This window comes from Emydura macquarii, unplaced genomic scaffold, assembly GCF_026122565.2.
Source record: "Emydura macquarii macquarii isolate MOO-44397 ecotype Brisbane River unplaced genomic scaffold, CSIRO-AGI_Emac_v2 contig_71, whole genome shotgun sequence".
NCBI classification, from domain to species: Eukaryota; Metazoa; Chordata; order Testudines; family Chelidae; genus Emydura; species Emydura macquarii.
Genome location: NW_027130208.1, coordinates 1,448,852 through 1,467,361, shown reverse-complemented (window position 1 = coordinate 1,467,361; position 18,510 = coordinate 1,448,852). Strand labels below are relative to the sequence as shown.

At 46.7% G+C, this 18,510-nt stretch overlaps 1 protein-coding gene across 1 annotated transcript in view; it reads right to left on the bottom strand.

The window, feature by feature from the left end:
* Positions 1–8,852: 8,852 nt before the first annotated feature.
* PRKAR2A (protein kinase cAMP-dependent type II regulatory subunit alpha) overlaps positions 8,853–18,510 on the bottom strand; it is a 152,558-nt gene continuing 142,900 nt past the window's right edge. Inside the window, exons 9-11 of the mRNA XM_067541096.1 lie at positions 14,398–14,463; positions 13,152–13,290; positions 8,853–12,441 (exon numbers count right to left, since the gene is read on the bottom strand). Coding sequence (XP_067397197.1) covers positions 12,308–12,441; positions 13,152–13,290; positions 14,398–14,463 — 339 coding nt within the window. The 3' untranslated portion in view covers positions 8,853–12,307. The remainder of the gene's footprint in view (positions 12,442–13,151; positions 13,291–14,397; positions 14,464–18,510) is intronic.

Genomic DNA, 18,510 nt, shown 5'->3' with positions numbered 1-18,510 from the left:
CGGGTGCAGCAGGTGACCCCGGTCCTGAGAGAGCAGGTCGTAACGCCTCGGGAGTGGTATCGGCGTGGTGATGGACAGGTTCAGCAACATGCTGAACCAATGCTATCTCGGCCAGGACGGGGCAATCGGTATGATGTCCGCTCTCTCTCTCTTGATCTTCAAGAGGACTTTGGGCAGCAGCGGAATGGGGGGAAATGCATACATGAGGGTCCCTGTCCAATCTATGAGGAACACATCGGAGATGGAGCCCGGCTCACGACCCCAGAGCGAGCAGAATCTCGGGCACTTCCTGTTCCAGGACGACGCGAACAGGTCCAGTTGGGGAACACCCCACTTGCAAAAAATGGAAGTCACCACCTCCGGCTGCAGTGACCAGTCGTGGTGGGGTAGAAACAACCTGCTGAGGCGATCTGCCTCATCGTTCCTGACCCCCGGGAGGTGAGAGGCAGATATGTGGAAGTCGTGCCTCACTGCAAAGTCCCAAAGCCGAATTGCCTCCTGGCAAAGGGCCGAGGAATGCGCCCCCCTTTGCCTGTTCATATAGAACATGGCCGCTGTGTTGTCTGTGAGGACCTGCACCATCCTGCCCCTCAGGAATCTGAGGAACACCTTGCAGGCCAGCCGGACTGCCCTGAGCTCCCAGACGTTGATGTGGAGACACCTCTCTCGTGCTGACCAGAGCCCCTGGGTACTATGGTCGCTGCTGATATGGGCCCCCCAGCCCACATCCGAGGCATCCGTGATAAGAGTCACCAATGGTGCCAAGTCCCTGAAGGGAACACCCCTCAGAACATCCCCTGGGTCCCTCCACCAATCCAGGGAGGTCAGTACCTGAGGGGGAACTGTGATCACTCTGTTCAATGAGTGCCTGGCTGGTGCATACACAGAGGCCAGCCATGCCTGGAGAGGCCTGAGCTTGAGGCGAGCCAGCCTCACCACATACGTACAAGCCACCATATGTCCCAACAGCTGAAGGCAGTGCCTGGCTGTCATCGTGGGGGACCTGTGCAGATCGCTGATTATGGCAGCCATGGCCTCAAAGCGAGGTTGTGGGAGGAAGGCTCTGGCCTGGGTGGCGTCCAGGGTGGCCCCGATGAAATCTATGCGCTGCACCGGTGTGAGGGTGGACTTTTGCTCGTTTATGAGCAGCCCCAGTCTGGTGCACATCGTGCAGGTAAGTGCCAGGCTGTTCCTCACATGGGCCCTGGACCTGCCCCGGATCAGCCAATCGTCCAGGTAGGGGAAGATCTGTACCCCATTGTGGCGTAGGTGGGCCGCTACCACCGCCATGCATTTGGTGAACACCCTGGGGGCGGACGAGAGGCCAAAGGGCAGGGCCAAGAACTGGTAGTGGGAGCCAGCTACCACGAACCTAAGAAACCGTCTGTGACCGGGCAGAATAGTAATATGGAAATAAGCATCCCTTAAGTCGAGGGCAGCGTACCAGTCCCATGGATCTAGAGCAGGAATGATGGAGGCTAAGGAAACCATACGGAACCTGAGGTGTCTGATGAATTTGTTCAGACGGTGGAGGTCTAATATGGGCCTCAGGCCCCCCTTTGCCTTGGGAATGAGGAAATAACCTTTCCCCCTTTTCCGTGGAGGAACCTCTTCCACTGCTCCAAGGCGGAGGAGGGAATCCACTTCCTGTGTAAGAAGTTGCTCGTGAGAGGGGTCCCTGAAAAGGGATGGGGTAGGGGGAGAGTCCGGGGGGAAGGCCGTAAGCTGGAGGGCGTAGCCCCAGCGGACTACAGTGAGGACCCAGCGGTCCGATGTAATGTTCTGCTACTCGGCGTAGAATGGCCGGAGTCTGTAAGCAAAGGGCAGGGTTCGATCCAGAGGGACGGGAGAAGTGCCACCCTCGGGCGCACCATCAAAACTGCCGCTTGTTATTATTTCCCTTGGCTGGGCCTTGCTGGGGGCCCGCCAAGGATCTCTGGTGTTCGCGGTGGTGGGGTGGGCCTGTACCTGTCTCGACCCCTCCTGGGTTGAGGAGGTCTGGGCAGCGGCCTAGGGGCAGGCTGGGGCTGGGGCTGGTGCTGGGTTTGAGGCCGAGACTGGCACCTCGAGGCCTGTGGTGTATAAAGCCCTAGGGACCTCAGAGTAGCTCTAGAGTCTTTGAGGGCATGCAATTTGTCATTTGTTTTTTCTGAGAAGAGGCCAGCACCATCAAAAGGTAGGTCCTGAATGGACTGCTGCGCCTCTTGTGACAGGCCAGAAGACTGCAGCCAAGCAGACCTTCACATCACAATGCCCGATGCCATCGCTCTGCTAGCAGAATCTGCTGCGTCACTGGTTGACTGCAGGGCCGCCCCTGCCACTGCAGTACCCTCCTCAATGACCGTAGTAAAATCTCCCGCCTGGTCTTGTGGTAATGCCTGCAAGGAGGACCAGAGGTTCAGATTATAATGGCCGAGGAGCGCCTGGTGGTTTGAGATCCTCAGCAGTAGGGCCCCCATAGAGTAGACCTTGTGGCCAAAAAGGTCTAACTTTTTGCCGTCCTTATTTTTGGGGGTGTTGGCCTGGGCCCCCTCCTGTCTCGCTGGTTGGCGGCATCAACCACGAGAGGCCCTGGGGTAGGGTGGTTGTAGAGGAAGTCTAACCCTTCCGCGGGAACATAGTATTTACGCTCAGCGCCCTTGGATGTCGGGGCAACCGAGGCAGGGGTTTGCCAGAGGGCCTTGGCCAGCTTCAAGACCCTCTCATGCACTGGCAGGGCAACCCTGGATGGCCCTGCCGACCCAGACACACCAAAGAGGAGGTCCTCCTCTTTGGAGAGCTCCTTGAGCTCAAGGTTCAAATTACTAGCCACCCTCTTAAGCAGTTTCTGGTATGCCTTAAAGTCAGGAACTGACGCCCTACGGTCCCTGGTGGCTGCATCGTCGGGAGGACAAAGAGGATTGCGGGAGGGGCCCCGTATAGGGACCTTCCTGAGGGTCCGATTCCTCCTCCGAGGAATGGCCCTTTCCCTGCTGGCTTGGAGGGGAGGGTGCTGTCTGAGCTGTCGATGACTGGATCGAGACGGTACCCTGGCCTGTCTGGGATCCCCAGGACCCCTAGTAAGGCCATTGCCATGGTCCTTGAGGCCACGCTGGTGCTGGCTCCGGTGCCGGCTGGGGAGCGTGCTGAGGGGCGTGGGACCCCAAGCCCCTGGAGCAGTACCGACAGAACTTGTAGCTGCGGTCCGATCTCACCGACAACTTGCTCCGAGATGATGAGTAGGAATGTCAGTGCTGATGCTTGTGGTGCCGGCGGGAAGGCGAATGGCTGGAGGAGCTGGAATGTGATCTCTGTCTGGGCACCGAGGTCTTGTACCGGCGCTTGCCCCGAGAAGATCGGGAGCGGTGCCGGCCATAACGTGACCGCCCCGGCTCCGATTTCGAGGATCTGGAGCGGCGGCTCGGTGCCGGAGGCGTCAGTGCCGAGACTTTCATTACCGGGATCTGCGCCAGGCTACAGCCCGGGAATCAGGACCGGTGCTGATGCAGCTCTTCCAGTGCTGGCAGGTGCGCCGGGGATCTGGAACAGCGCTGTCTGTCTTTGTTGGCAGGTGCCGGGATCCGCGCCGGACTGCAAGCCGGGGATCGGGACCGGTGCTGGGCTCGCTTGGTCTCACCAGGCGACGGGAGTCGCGGCAGGGTGCGGGGCTGGGACTAGGACAGGTGCCATCGAGGACTTTCAGCCTCCGGGCTCCGTGCTGAGCTGCGTGCCAGGGAGCGAGACCAGCGTCGAGTCTGGTCAGGTGCTGGGGTCCGTGCCAGGCTACATGGTGGGGATCGGGATCAGTGCCAAGCACGTCGGGAATCTTGAGCCACCGGGATCCGGGCCGGACTGCGTGCCAGGGATCGAGACCGGTGCCGTGCGGGACTCGGTGCTGGGGTACGGGATCCCGAAGTGCGATCCCCGTGTGAGGTGGAACTGTAGTGATGTTGCCTCGTACTAGAGCCTCGAGACCGTCCTCGGTGCCGTGGGGTCGAGGAGCTCGACGACAGAGTCGGAGCTGGGTGGGGAGCCCGCACTCTCTACCCTCCGCGACTGTCTGGGAGGAGACCTGGACTCCTGTCTCAACCACCCACTGGGGCAACCCAGCGCGGGTTTACCCCGAGATGCTGGTCCCCTTGGCCGAGGGGGGGACGGAGGCATGGGCATGCCCATCAGGGCGCGTGCTGCGGCAAACACCTCCGACGTCGATGGCCCTTGCAGGGGCACTCCCCCACCCCCAGGAGTTGGGGGAGGCTCCCTGTGAGGAGATGCCGGTGCTGGAGTACTTTCTATGGCACGTGGCTGGGGCATCTCCTGACTGGTCCCCGACCCGAGCAGTGGCATGGGGGAGTCCTTTTGGGCGGCCCTCCTGCCTCTTCTTCTTTGGCACCGAAGGTTGATGGGAAGACTTCGGTGCCGGCGGGGCGCTGCACACCAAAGAGACACTTGGTGCCGCAGGGGATCGCACTGGTTCGGAGTCCGGCCGGAGCGCGGACTCCATCAGGATGGCCTTCAAGCAGGCATCCCTCTCCTTCTGGGTCTGCGGCTTGAAAGCCTTGCAAATTTTACATTTGTCCTTTCAATGCTGCTCCCCAAGACAACGGAGGCAGCGGTAGTGAGGGTCAATCACAGGGAAGACCTTGCCGCAAGCGGCACAGGCCTTAAAACCGGTTGAACCAGGCATGGCCCAACCTTAAGCCCCTAAGGGCTATCTATTGTTCTTTCAACTAATCTCTAACTAATTAACTTAAACTGCTATACTTAACACTAACTAACTAACAATTACGAAACAGGGATTGCTACTTGCTGTTCAGCAAGGGGCAGACGTTCCAGCAACCGTCAATGGGCGGAAAGAAGGAACCGGGGGCCCTCGGGGCTGGCGGTGCCTGATATACCATGGCATGTGCACGGCACTCCAGGGGGTGCCGGAGCCGGCCCTACGAGGCTTGCCAAGGGCAAAAAAGTTCCAGGAACCAGTGCACGGGACGCGCACTCACCTATATTGGAATGGATATGAACAATCACTAGAAGTAGAACTTGGTAACAAAGGGCAGCTCTATGCATTATGTACAGACTTTAATCCTGTCTTAGTGCCAGCACCAGTAACTCGGCTGAGAAGGCTCTGCTGTTAGTTTCAGAGAGAGATACTGCATCAAAGCCAAGCCCAATTAAAAAAAAAGAGCATCTCTGCCAGAGTTGCCCACAGTGTATTTATCATCATGGCACATTCAATATTTGTTTTTCTGAAGCTAAAATAGTAGCTTAATCCCAGGAAAAGCCATCTGTCCTTAGATATGGCTGCGGGGATTTGTGCCAGAACCAAGGAGTATTGTTTGGTTTCAGCACCTCAAATGAAATTGATGAGATGGGAAAGCCCAAGTCCCGAAAGCACCATACATTTTCACTGCCAGCGCTACTGCACCAAGCCATGTTATGGATCAAGTATTTGCATGGATGTTTCCATGTTAAAAAGGACATATTACATCATTCAAATGGCCTTTTCAACTTCGGAGGAAATGTAATTTTCATAACATGCAGATTTGGTCAAAAGTTGATTTTAAACCCATAGATTTAAGGGACACTCATTCTGATAACCATGCATTTGTTTACAGTCTAAATATACTATAAATGTTTACAATTCTACAGCTGTGGCAGAAAAGGTTGTTTAGAGAACTTAATATGGGTTGTGCTTGCCTGTAATCTCGATTTACAAGAAGAGCAAGGTGACTAACATGAATACTTTTCCTACCTGCAGTAACCTGGGGCAGCATGAACTCATTGGGGGATGGGTAGAGTTAGGAGAATAACAGCACAGGGACATAATCTGAAAAGTGATAAATAGTTCCAATCACTCATGCTGGGGTTTAAAAAAAAAAAAAATCAATTGTTCTACATTCTGGAGTGGATCCTCTCTCACTTTGTAATAATAAAACATGAACGTTTCTCTGTATAGGGCCATGCACTTTTCACAAGTGATCTTCAGTACAAACTGCTCTGAAACAGTGCACTGATCCACATAAGGGAGTTAGAACTTTATCAGATGAGGAAAATGGGTCTCTTTAGCCTTAACTAAGTTTATGATTTAATTAAGTGTACACACAATTCTTGTACTGATTTAGCTATTGCAGTTATAAGGGTGATTTTTCTACTGCGAATTGAATTGGTACAAGCCCAAGTGTGGATGTAGTTGTGTCAGTCTAAAGGTGCCTTATACTGCAAAAGCAAATAGCTAGACTGCTCTAAGGCGCCTTTATACCACTAGAACTATGTACACTAGGGGGTTGCACTGCTTGAACTATACTGGGATAGTTAATAGGATTAGTTTGTGTGTGGACAAAGCCCATGTGCATTAAAGTTTCATGGGGGATACTGTAGGAGCTCTGCGTGGAAGGACCTGTGCATCCCAGGGCCAGTGCTGCTCTTCTCAGCACAGCTGCTTTTTATATATGTATGAGGAGCTTTAGTTTGTCTGTGGACCTTTGTGGAACACGTTTCTCAGACAAACTGTGTGAAGGAAATAAATGCTCCCTAGCTCTGCTGGGATAACAACCTGAGCACAAAACCTGTTCAATTGGTCTTCTTTTTAAAACCTGTTTTAAAAAAATTCAATTCAACAATCCCAAAGGATTCTCACTTTTTAAATCAGAACAACCGTCTCCTATCCCATTTCCTGGCTGTTGGTTTGATGGCTTGGAGCAGAAAGCTTACTGACCAGTAAGTATGTAGGGGTTTTACTGGGGTTGTTTGCAGAGATCCACTATCTTGGGCTGCATGTTTCCTTGGCACACTAATTCAGCCTTCTCTATGGTTGTGCCCATAGAAGTTGCACACGTGCCCTTGTAGATCCAACTGCTCACCTAGGAGTTGTGATTTACTGTCCCATATTTTTCTTCATCATCAGAATCTATATGCAGGGCTGTGTGTGCCAGGATTCTGCTGCTGGGGAATTTCCTGCACAACCCTTCCCTTGCTGTGATGTGCTCTGGAATCTCTGCTATCATTAAAGAACAATTTGCGTAGGCCTCTTCCTGCCACAGAAAACCTTAAAAACATGAACCAAAAGTAACTGCTGCAGTGCTCTCTTCCGTGAGTCTGCAGCAAGTCTGAAACTGGCAGAGAGATCTAACCTCAGAGAGCTAATAACTCAAATCTAATATCTAGTTGATATGCTGAGTTGGGATAACAAATGGCTAAGCATCACCTGCACAGACATTGGTACTTGGTTGATCTGTTTGGTGCCAAGAGAGCCTCATCTCCATGCTGCTTGTCTTCTTGGACTGGAAGGTTTCTCTCTTCTCTCTCCCCATTCCAATAGAGAAGAATTCCGGTGTCCTGAAGGTGTGGGGTTCTTCCAAACGCCAAGTGCTCTTGGCAAGCAGATCCAACCTTTAGCTCACTCCTTGACTGGGGAGACAATCTCTAGTGGATGCATTGCAGTATATTTTAGTGACACTGATCTGAACAATTCCCAGTCGCAATGCTGACATGGAAAGCAAAGCCCAGAGACATGACATTTATTTCAGCCAAAGCCCCTAGCAAATTTGCTAAGACACTTTCCATTTTAAACGCTGATCAGTGTCCCACAGACACCAGAATTTTTCTCCCAAAGATATACATTTAAAGTTGTATACACATTTGAAAGGGTTAAAGTAAAACCACCTCAGCAAAAGCAAATTTGCTGTCATGCTAGTAAACTCTACCAGTCACACATCTTTAGTACTGGGTGTTTATTTGTTTCCTTTAAAGGTTTGTGTTAGTTATGTTAAAGGAATAGCCACAGCTCAGCACATACTATGTGCCAGCCACAAATGCAGGGCAGCTAACTTTAAAAACTTACCTCACTTAAAACTAGCTTTGTTCTCCTTAGGAATAGTTTCTAGGGCAATCTATGATTTGCACAGTGCTCAGCACACCAACAGTGTTCAAATAAATCAGAAAGCCAGTCGTGCCATTTTACTATGTAGTGTGGCTACAATAGCATAGAAGCAGCTTTTATCCATAGCAATAATATCCGCACACAGGTGTCACCTTAGTGCATCAATAGGATTCCCTCACCAAGTAGTAACATTCTTGGCTGGAAAATTCTGTAACTGATTTTGCTGTGTTTGGAAGAGAATACCATTTTCAGCAGGTCACAGAATACTAACTACAGTACTGCTGGCAATCCTCCAAGTAATATAGTTTTCTCCTTTGTCACTAGAACTAAACAGGCTCTTTAGTGCAACAATGCTGGGGGGGGGTGGGAGGGGGCTGTGTCAGCTGGAATAAGTTAACACACACACACACACACACACGATTGTACCAGGAAGGCTGGACACGACATGTCAGCATTTTATTAACCAAAAGTGAAGCTGAACCCCTCATTATTTTAAAACCATAAGCTTATATGGCAGGTATTATTTTTCTTTCACTGTCAACACTAGTGCAAGAATCAATCTCTCTGCAATCACTCATCCTTTGAGAATCAAATACTAGTTGTAAAATGAATTAAAATATGGGTCTCCCAATGAATCAATAAAAACATTTAACTCAATGCAAAAGACCAATTTTCAGAACTGGCTTATGGAATTCTCCCAGGTGAAAGACCTTTAAAGCACTTGGAGCCTTGAGGTAGCATCTTTATGCAGAATTCAATTTTTTTCTGAGTGGAGGAAAACATTGGTAGCACATCTCTCGTTCTAGCCAGGCTAAGTAGATTTCAGTAATTCTCTTATGAGATTAGTGACTTTCTCTTGCATCTTTAAATACTGATATAATGCTATAGCCTGTAAAGAGAGAAACCACAAGCAAGGCCTCATGAAATAAAGCATATGGTTGAAAGTGACTGAAAACAGCAGTAATTGTAATAAAAAACCAAAAGGTAGCTGGAGTGAAAAAAACCCAAAACATCTGTATTTTGGCAAATACACATCAAGAATGAGAGTCCCAACATCAGCTAACTGAAAAGGAAAAAACGGAAGGTGACATTCAAAGGGATTTTTCTTTTTTCCTCTGTGCAAAACTGCACTGTTTTTTGTTTTTTTTTTAAAGAGACAGCTTTTTTTTGTTTGTTTGTACATTGTGAAACCTGTGCTGTGACGTTAAACAGAAATACCATATGCCAGGACACTTGACCACTGAAAGCTCCTCTCACTGACTTCACAACAATCACAAGCAGAGAATCAGAAATAAGACAGATATTTCTCCATGTCTCAAGTATACCATTCTTTTTACCCACTTTGCTGCTGAGTTCTCTTATTAAACTAGAGCTCTCTCCACTGCCAATTGCAGAGAATCCATGGCAGATTTACTGAACACAGAGCAATAGCAAAAGAGAAACTCACTCATCCACAACAGCCATTAAAACAAAAGTGATAAAGTCAGAGTGGCTGGAGTAAGACAGGGATGCGGTGATGCAGCTGAATCACTATTAGCCAATCTCAAAGTTCTCTTTCACCACTTGCAAGCACTCTGATTTTGTCCATTATTGGACAAAGGTGCTATTGAGTAACATTTCATGGGCCACCTCTCCCTATCTTCCTCTCCCCACTCTCCAAAAAACTACACAGCAAATTAGTTAAAACAAACCAGGCCCGCCAGGCAAATCCCAAATGATGCACTTTAAACTGATGATTCTCCTCCACTCCCAGGGCTTAGTCTCTCTGCTCAAAGTTAAATTGCCCACTTGCACTATACTGCAGTGTCCCATCTGACATTGGGTGTAACACCGCTGTGTGTGATAATGCTACTACTGCGTGCAGGGAGCTTAAAGATTGATAAGACTTTGAAAACCTGTTCTCCCTCATGTGGGGCCTCTAGCTTTCTGATTCCACGGCCTCATGTTCCCTCCATCTATTCTTGTCTCAGTTCCCTCCCTCTGCCTTCTAAATCCATCAAATACTTCCAGGCAGAATTTCCCTAAGGCCCTAACCAAGGATACCCAATAGGCCTTACTGCCTTTTGGCCAGGCTTCAGTACAGTTTGCAAGATTTGCATATTCAGAGGCACAGAGTCCTGTGATGCAGAGAACTGAAAGCTGTAAGTGCAACCAAATGTGCTGCACTCCAGTGGATACAAGGGAGGGGCGTCCGAGGAAGTGTTCTGTATGGGAAGGACCAAAGCTGGCTGAGGATATTTATTCAGAGATCCTCATTAGTTCATGTGACTGTTTAAGCTGTACAGAAACTCAGACCGCTTTGAATACCAGTTTGTGTCTGGATTGCTTGGACAATCCATAGCTGGCCCGCAAGGATCCCTCTGCATCATCTTCCCTAGGAAGGGGCCTGGGAGCCAGAGTCTACTTTTGAACCCCAATCTCTCAGTTATCTGTGTGAGGACTTGCCAACCGTTCTCCTTTTAAAAAATTCTATAATTAGAAAGAAAGACCATGAGTGTCTTCGGTGTTAAACCTCCGAAGCATGTATGGAATTCCAATTCCTGCTGCTTTTTTGACCTCGCAAAACTGAGCCTGTATAGTAAAACAGGGAAAACACAGTGTCCTAAGAATGGAGGCAGTCAGAAGAGCAACTAGATAACAGCATCAGGGCTTTAACAGCGTGGCACACCTTGTTGGATGGTATTCGTTACAAACCAGTCCGTCCTCTGAAAGGGTGATGCAATCTACTGTAACCGGACAACATCAGTACAGACTCAACCTGATACGGATCCCACTTTACAGAACAATGCAGGAGCTGGGAGGAGTGAGGATTTGCAGCTGGTTGGGAAAATATTATGGGCTAGAAGCCAACTCAATGTTGTAGCTCTGCACCTTCCACACCTTTGTTAGATCAGATTTCTAGTGTGCTAACAAGCAGGAATTCACAGTTGTAGTATACTCTCCCTCCTTGCTCAAGTGGTCATAAAAATTAAATGGTGGGTTCTGTTCTAGCCATCAGAGTCTGCAAATAACATTTCACCACCCCATAAACATGTGGGTAAGCTTCACATAAATGTAGAAGACTGAAAATGGAAAGGGGACTCCTAGACTTACTACCTACACATTTAATGCCTTTTCTTGATATATTTTATGCTATAAAAAGGGTCCGTCCACCTTAAGGTCTAATTCTCATTTAGATAATACTTTCTGATAAAATCTCAGCAGGATGTGCCTTAAGGTCAATAAATCTATAGCAACAGAAGTCTCCCTAATAAATGCTGCAGATTTGACAGGTATTTTAGATAAATATCTTTAACTGAATTATTCTCTAAATCAAAAGACCACTCCAAACACATCATGAAGCAAATGCCTTTGCTCATAGGCAGTTGAAGTCAAATGTTCCTAATTTCTGAAAGGTTTAACAAATAGAGTTGGCATTTGGAAGTATCTAAGTGTCTAATCAAGTTAAAGAATATTACAAAATACTAGAATTGAGGGGAGCTGCTTAAGTACATAAATATTGTTCATTTAAATTACAAAAAATTAACCTCCTTAAAAAGAGAGTTTTAAAATTGATCCAGACAAACAGCAACGCCCTGTGAAATCTAGCAGTATGAAGGATTTCTAAGCAGGAGAAGGTCATGTGCTGCAATATCTCAACAGTAAAATCCACCCAGTTTAAGAAATGGGGATACAGCTATGGCACCTGCAGGCCGCTGGATCTGTTGGACCACTTTCAAACTCTGTATATATTTGGCAGCATAAAGAACTAAAACAATTCTCTTTGCTGCTCAGAAAATGTTCAAAAGTCAATCATTCTTCATTTTCCACATTTCAGTACTGAACAGTTATTTCCTGCATCCCCAGCTTTGTTTATAGTTTTATTACAGAACTGCAATACCTGCAGCTTTCAGCAGACGGCAGGAATACCTCAGTGCCAACTTATTCAATGGCTCTGATAATTTCAAGTCCCCTTGATATATTCGACATCAAACCCAAATGCTACAGTTAAATTTTTGACATTCCGTAAAGGAAGTGTCAAAGGAAGGTATCAAGAGACTGTAAAGAGAAGGCTGCTCCCTGGAGGAAGATAAGCAGCCTGCCATTACAGATCTGTTACCACAACAATAAAATGAGAAAGAAAAAGAAGCTTCTGTATCTTTTACACTTTGGGTTTCGCATCAGGCACTTAAATTGTTGGAGAGACATGCCATTCTGTACCGAACAAGTGAGAGAAGGGTTTGAATCATCTTTAAACTAAGCCTAATAATGAAATTTCAGCAGCAAAGTGGAGGCATGGAGTGAGCCTCTCCCCATCCATCTGTGCTGAGACTTATTTATGGTTTCTAAAATGCCCAAGAAGACAGCAGCAGTAACTGTTCTGTAGTGTCCATTTTTCCTTATGTGTTGTGTTGCTGATAGGAGGCTTTTCTGTGTCTTGAACTGAGAAGGCACTAAAGTACCCTGTGCCTAATTCCCTGGATCCAGCAGGTCCATGCTCGAACCAAACATTGCCACCAGCTGCTCCTCATAATGGGTTATGTTCCTCTTCATAATGTCCATGCAGGGGCCAAGCAACCTCTCGAAGGCTTGCACATCCATAACTACACAGAAACAAGCAGAGGAGTGAAAACCAACACAGAGCCATCTTTCAGAATAAAGCAATATCCCAGTCCCCAGTACTCACTAAACTCATGTAACCTGAGTCCATACAAACTCATGTTTCAGTGAAAGCCACTTCCCACAAAATCAAACGTCTGGTTCTACAGAGCTGTCACTCTGAGCCACAAGACTAATAAAAATAAATGTCTGATCCTGGGATAAACCTGGAGGCCAAATGTAAAAATACACAGCTGCAACACAAGCATAGCTGAAAAATCTGAAAGTCACGTGGAACAAAAATCTTTCAAGGTAAGGAAATCACGCTGAATGGAGGTTGTGCTTTTATGCTACCATGCTGCAGACACACACTCAACTCTGTTTATGCCTTCCCTTTTCTGAAATGGAGGAGGCCAGGCACATAACAGAAGCAGCATACTTAATTTCCATTGGGCACTTATGCCATCCCCAGTCAAAACAGATGGTACAAAGAAAGGCAAGATGAAGAAAACAATGGTTCCCAGACTGACGTGCTGAAGGTCCCCTGCAGGCCAAACTCTCGGCCTTGACTGAAGAACAAGCAATCCAGCTTGGATGCCAGTTAGAGCTCCATGGCTGTACAACTTAGTGGAATTGCACAGACAACATGAAGTGATGGACACTGCTTTAAGGCACCTACTGTGTAGGGATAGCTAGCAGCACAAAGTATCCTTACCTAAACACTTGACATCCCCAACAGCATAGGCAGAGGCCGCTCTGGGTTTGTTGGTAACAAGTGCAAGTTCTCCAAAATACTGTCCTTTGTGACACCGGGCAATCTCCACTTCCTGGTTAGCATCCTTACTTGTCATAGTCTGTCCCAGAAACAGAACATGTGAAGTGAATATTTTAATTACTACACCGTGCTATGAACAGAAGATCACAGTTGGCAAAGAAATGCTTCAGTAATGGCTCAGTATCTTGTGCACCGGATCTCTAGAATATTCCCTGTCGAACAAAGATTTCAAGCATAACATGCACACAGCTCTGCCCTGTAAAGACTGCCTGAAATTGGGAGAACTATTCGTTGGAAAGCAAGTCTCCAGGTAAAAAGTCACAGGAAAGGCAAGGATTAAAAGAAGCTGTACTTTGAGTATCTGTTGACTGTCACCTACTGTAATCCCCCTAGAGAAGACTGTATCCATGTTAGGAGTTTGGAAGGAAACATCATGGCAATTTGCACATGTGCAGATAAAAGCATAGCATGTTTCCCAGACAGACATGCAGCATCTTCAAAATCTTTTTTTTAAATAGTGAGAAGTCACTCGGGGTCTGAGGAGATTTACAGGCTGCCTCACCTGAGTGGAAACAGTAACTATCAGGTCTTAAAATAAGCTGAGAGTTAGTCTGTTGTACAGCACTTTTATTAAGAACATAGATCAGACTGAGAATCCGTCTAGCTCACTGTCCTGTCTAATCCTAGCCAGTGCCACATGCTTCAGAGGAAGGTGCAAAAAATCTCCATGAATCACATTTTAAACTAACGGGTCTTCAATTTCAATCAATGTCCCCTTGATCTCCCATCATGAGAGGGTATTTTTCATTTTAACCCCCCCCCCCTTCCCCCCGATGTACATTTAGCAAGGCTATCTATAATGATGCCCATGACTTTTTTAATTTAAGTGGCTGGTTAACTTAGAACACAGCAATAGCATGAAATGGTCCACATTTTTCCTTTCAGTGTTGACTTGCATATGTCAGCAGTGTATGTAACCTGATATTCTGCGCATTCACTTTGTTAGGTCCCTCTGCAATTTTTCATTCTTCTGTAGTCTTCATTCACCTACATCATTGTGTCATCTCACTGTCCATTCCCAGTGGATTGATAAATATATTAACCTCCACTGGCTCTAGTAAGGAACCCTGCTATACCTTTCTATCAACCCATGGCTATAGTGAAAACTGACTGTATTTGAACTCACCTTGCTTTTAATCAAGATTTTTACTTCGCCAGACTCTACAATGTAAAAGCTGTCTGCTGTATCACCCTATAAGGAGAAAAGGTAAGAAATAAATTTGCCATCTTATTTTAAGATGCAGAAATCACATTCAAATGTTCACACTATACAGGGTTTAGTGTTAAATTGTACACAAGCTGAAAATTTGTTGCAGTGAGTAATACAGGAAGTGGCTTAAATTGGGCCTAAATTGGGCTAAAGTAGTAGGTGGAAAGGGGGGAAGGAGTCTGAGGAGCATCTACCTAATGCCAGCCAAAAGGTTAACAATACCAGTATAAACGAAGGAAGTTTTATAAACACTGCTGAAATGCAAGGAAAAAATAGATACGAAGTTGAACAGGTAAACATTCTTCAAGGAATGCACATGTAATATTCAGAAAACAAAGAAATAAAGCCATGTAGTGATAACTAGAGGAGTCAAAAGAAAAGGTTCTAGAAGTACGTTCAGTAAAAGAGAAAGATAATTAATATATAGAATCTCTGTGGCATGAGACAGGAGAGCAAGTATGAGAAAACAGCAAAGGAGCCAACACTGTAAGGAGCTACTTCTGCTCAACTTGCAGTAAAAAAACCTTGTGCAGGAAGCAGTCCAATTATTTGAGATAGCAGATGGAGAGGCCAACAGTAAAAGGGAAAACAAAGACAGTGAAATATCTGGCAAAACTACTGCAGGTCCAGATGAAACACATCATCTAGTTTTAACAAAACTAGCCAAGGAACGCCTGGAACCTCTGAAAACAAGTTTCAGTGAGTCACTGGAGACACACTAGCTGCCTGGAAAATACCAAACATGGTAGAAACCATTCCTTTAAGGCCATTAGGAGGAAAGAACCAGAAAACTATCAGCTAATTAACCTGATGCATTCTGGGCAAAACAGCTGAGGCTAACAGGAGTCCAATACATCAACTTTTCTGGGAAAAGTGTCTAAAAACTAATAAAAGACATCGTTTTGATACAACTGAGCTATGTCAACAAACCAAATGGTCTTCTATAGGACTAATGGTATATGACAGTGAGTGGATGGAATGTATTGGGATGTCAATAAGGCATTCAATATAGAGCCAAAATATAATAATAAAGAAACTTAAAGTCACTCATTCCAGAAAAGAAGAAAAAAAGATATAAATTGGTGGATAGTTACCGGAAGAGTAAACAAGTCTAAGAAAGATACTATAGGGTGGCTTTAGGTAATCAGCTAAATATGAACTTGAAGTGCAAAATAGATGGGGAAATGGGTGTATGTACATGCAAATACGTTGGAACAACACCCGTGGAAATACAGCGTGTTCACCTTAGAACTACCAGGGTGACCCCCATTACCTGTCTAGCTTTACTGTGATCCCATATATATGTAAGTACATAGACAAGTATATTGTAGGTGGGGCGGTAGCTTCACCTAACAACAACATTGCCCAGCATTTCCCATTGTAAGATTGTGTTTTCATTTGCTTACAACTGCAAAGCTGAAGTTTTCCATGCCAGGCCTCTGCTACAGGAGGGCTTTGGGGGAAAATTTCAACCAAAATGGTTCACAGCTGTATCCAAGAATGAGCCTAGGGAAAAATATGTTTTGCCCATGATAAAAAATTCAGGCAACCTTTTCTTTGAGAAGCTCTAGCACTTCAATGCTTTGGAGCAGGAAGTTGAAATTTGGAAGTGTCCTTTTTGTCAGGGACGAGCCTTTTGCCTTCCCCATGAAAAGCTGCACAAACCTGGCCAAGCTGCAAGTCTCTGAAAAATCACAGTTCATACATGCTCAGTAGAGACTTGATATAGCTTAAATCCTGTGCAATGGGCATGCTCCAGCCTGGAGCTGAGCAGGACTTTCTCTGAACTTGCAGCTCTGGTCTGCAGCAGGCTGGTGTGGGTACCGGAACTGGCAGAAGGGGAGCCTGTCTCTCCTGTGTTCTCAGTAATCACCCCCTTGCTGGCACCCAAGCAGCATGGAAGAGGAAGCTGCCTGCGTCAAATGCAGAGAGGACAAGAGCTGGGGAAAGAGACTGGGACAGGCTGGGCAAGGAGGCCGGGACTGGGAATTAATGGGGTGAGGGAAGGAGACAGATCTGATGAGGAACTGGGTGAGAACACACTGAGATTAGATGAGGAGCAAGGGAGTGAGACTGAGGGTATGTCTTCACTGACGGCAGCGAATTTGGAAGTGAAGACCGCTCAATCAATCCGGAAGTTGATTCAGTAAAACCGCCTCCCCAGCAAGCGTAGCGCCACGTTGACAGGTACACATTTCCCGTCGGCACAGCAGAGTGGAGACAGTGTGCAGAAGAGGATTTAGGAAGTCGACATACGTTACGCAAGCTACTATACGTAGCTTGCGTAACTCCCGTTGACTGCTGGTGAATTTCCCCATACATATAGACTAGGCCTGGGACTGGAAGCCAGGGAGGAAGGGAAACACAGGCAGGGAGACCCAACTAGAGGCTGGGGGGGGAGAGACAGTTCGGACAAGGAGCTGGCAGGCAAGAAAGGAGTGGTAAGACAGAGTGTGATGGGGGATCAGTAGAGTGAAGGCTATAGCTTGCAGGGCCAGGAATCTGGGGTGAGATATCTGAGCAGTGGAGACTGGAATTGGCTAGGTGAAGAGAATGGGAATGGGATGAAAACAACTGGGACAGGGACAAGTTGGAGATGACAGAGAAGAAGACTGTCAAGGTTTGGGGGAATGGGCAGAAGAGCATGTGACCACTAGAGCATGTTCCTCTCCAGAGCCTGGAATGGAGTCCAAGATTCCTGAGTCTCATCATGCCTCTGCTGCCGGCGAATATCTGTGAAAGCCTGTGGCAAAGCGTTCCATCCCCCCTCTAGTGCTGGTCCACACAGAGGATGACAACCTACCATGGCTTTCAGTTATTCTATTAGCTCAAGCGGCAGAGTCTGTGCAGTGGATCTAAAGGATTCAACCCAGCTGATGACCCAGGTGTGTGTTAATATGACACCACAGAATGGAACTTTTTTCTAGATAGCTTTTTAAAAGAAACTAGGACATTACACACACAAACTTGTGTTAAAAGAACATTAAGGTTGCAAAATCAAGCACTTGGAAGTTAGGAAACACCATTTTAAAGTTGCCTATGCAACCCTAACTTGGCCCACGTGTGCATACTTTTATGATAGTCTTTGATTACATGATCACATAGTAGGTTTTCCACAGGACCCTGCCTCATTCTATGCACAAGATTTACTTGCTCAGGGGATGAATCTGAGTTGCATGTGGTGAAGGAGGCCGTTGTCTGCAGGACCTCTGCTTCATTTGTTGCAGGAGTGTAGCGAATGAAGCAGGGGATGACAGAAAGAGAAAGAAGGGTCTCATATTTAAGGCAGCTGAATGATGTCCTGAATAACTGCAATCTATCCCCGCTTCTGTTCCTTTGTGATGCTAGTCAAGTCACTTAACCGAAACATTTCGTAGGTGGTCACTAATTGTGTATTCCTGATTTTCTGGGTGCCCGACTTGGATGCTGATTTGCAGAAATGTGGCATACTCACAGCTGCAACTAAAGTCATTTTGAACTGTGCTTTGAACATATGAAGCGAGATATATTGTTAAGTGTTGTGAGAAATCAGGTCCTACGTGTCTCAGACTGGGCAACCAAAATTAGTAAACAGCCATATTCTTTCTATGCCTTAGTTCCTATCTGTAAAATTGGGGAAATACTACCCCCTCTTCTCATAGGCGTGTTATGAAACTAAATTCATTAGGGTTTGGGAATCATTCTGATACTATAGCAATAAGCACCATGAAATGCCCATGACAATGAATAATTCTGTCATCTGAGCAGGGTTTGAATAGTGTGCAGTAAAGAAGGCAGGGGCCACACCCTGAACAAGAAAACAAAATACTGAACAGCTGCTCATTAAGTGAGCTCTATCTATACCCTGCACTGACTAAGGCAGGGTCCTGTGGAAAAACTAGTGTGATCATGTAATTACAGACCGACTCATAACACACACAAACACAAGGAGGCTGAATTAAAGTTGCACAGACCACCTTAATTCTGGCATTTCCTAACTTTAGTAATGCTTGACTTTGCAAACTTAATGTTCATTCGTTGTTCTTTATA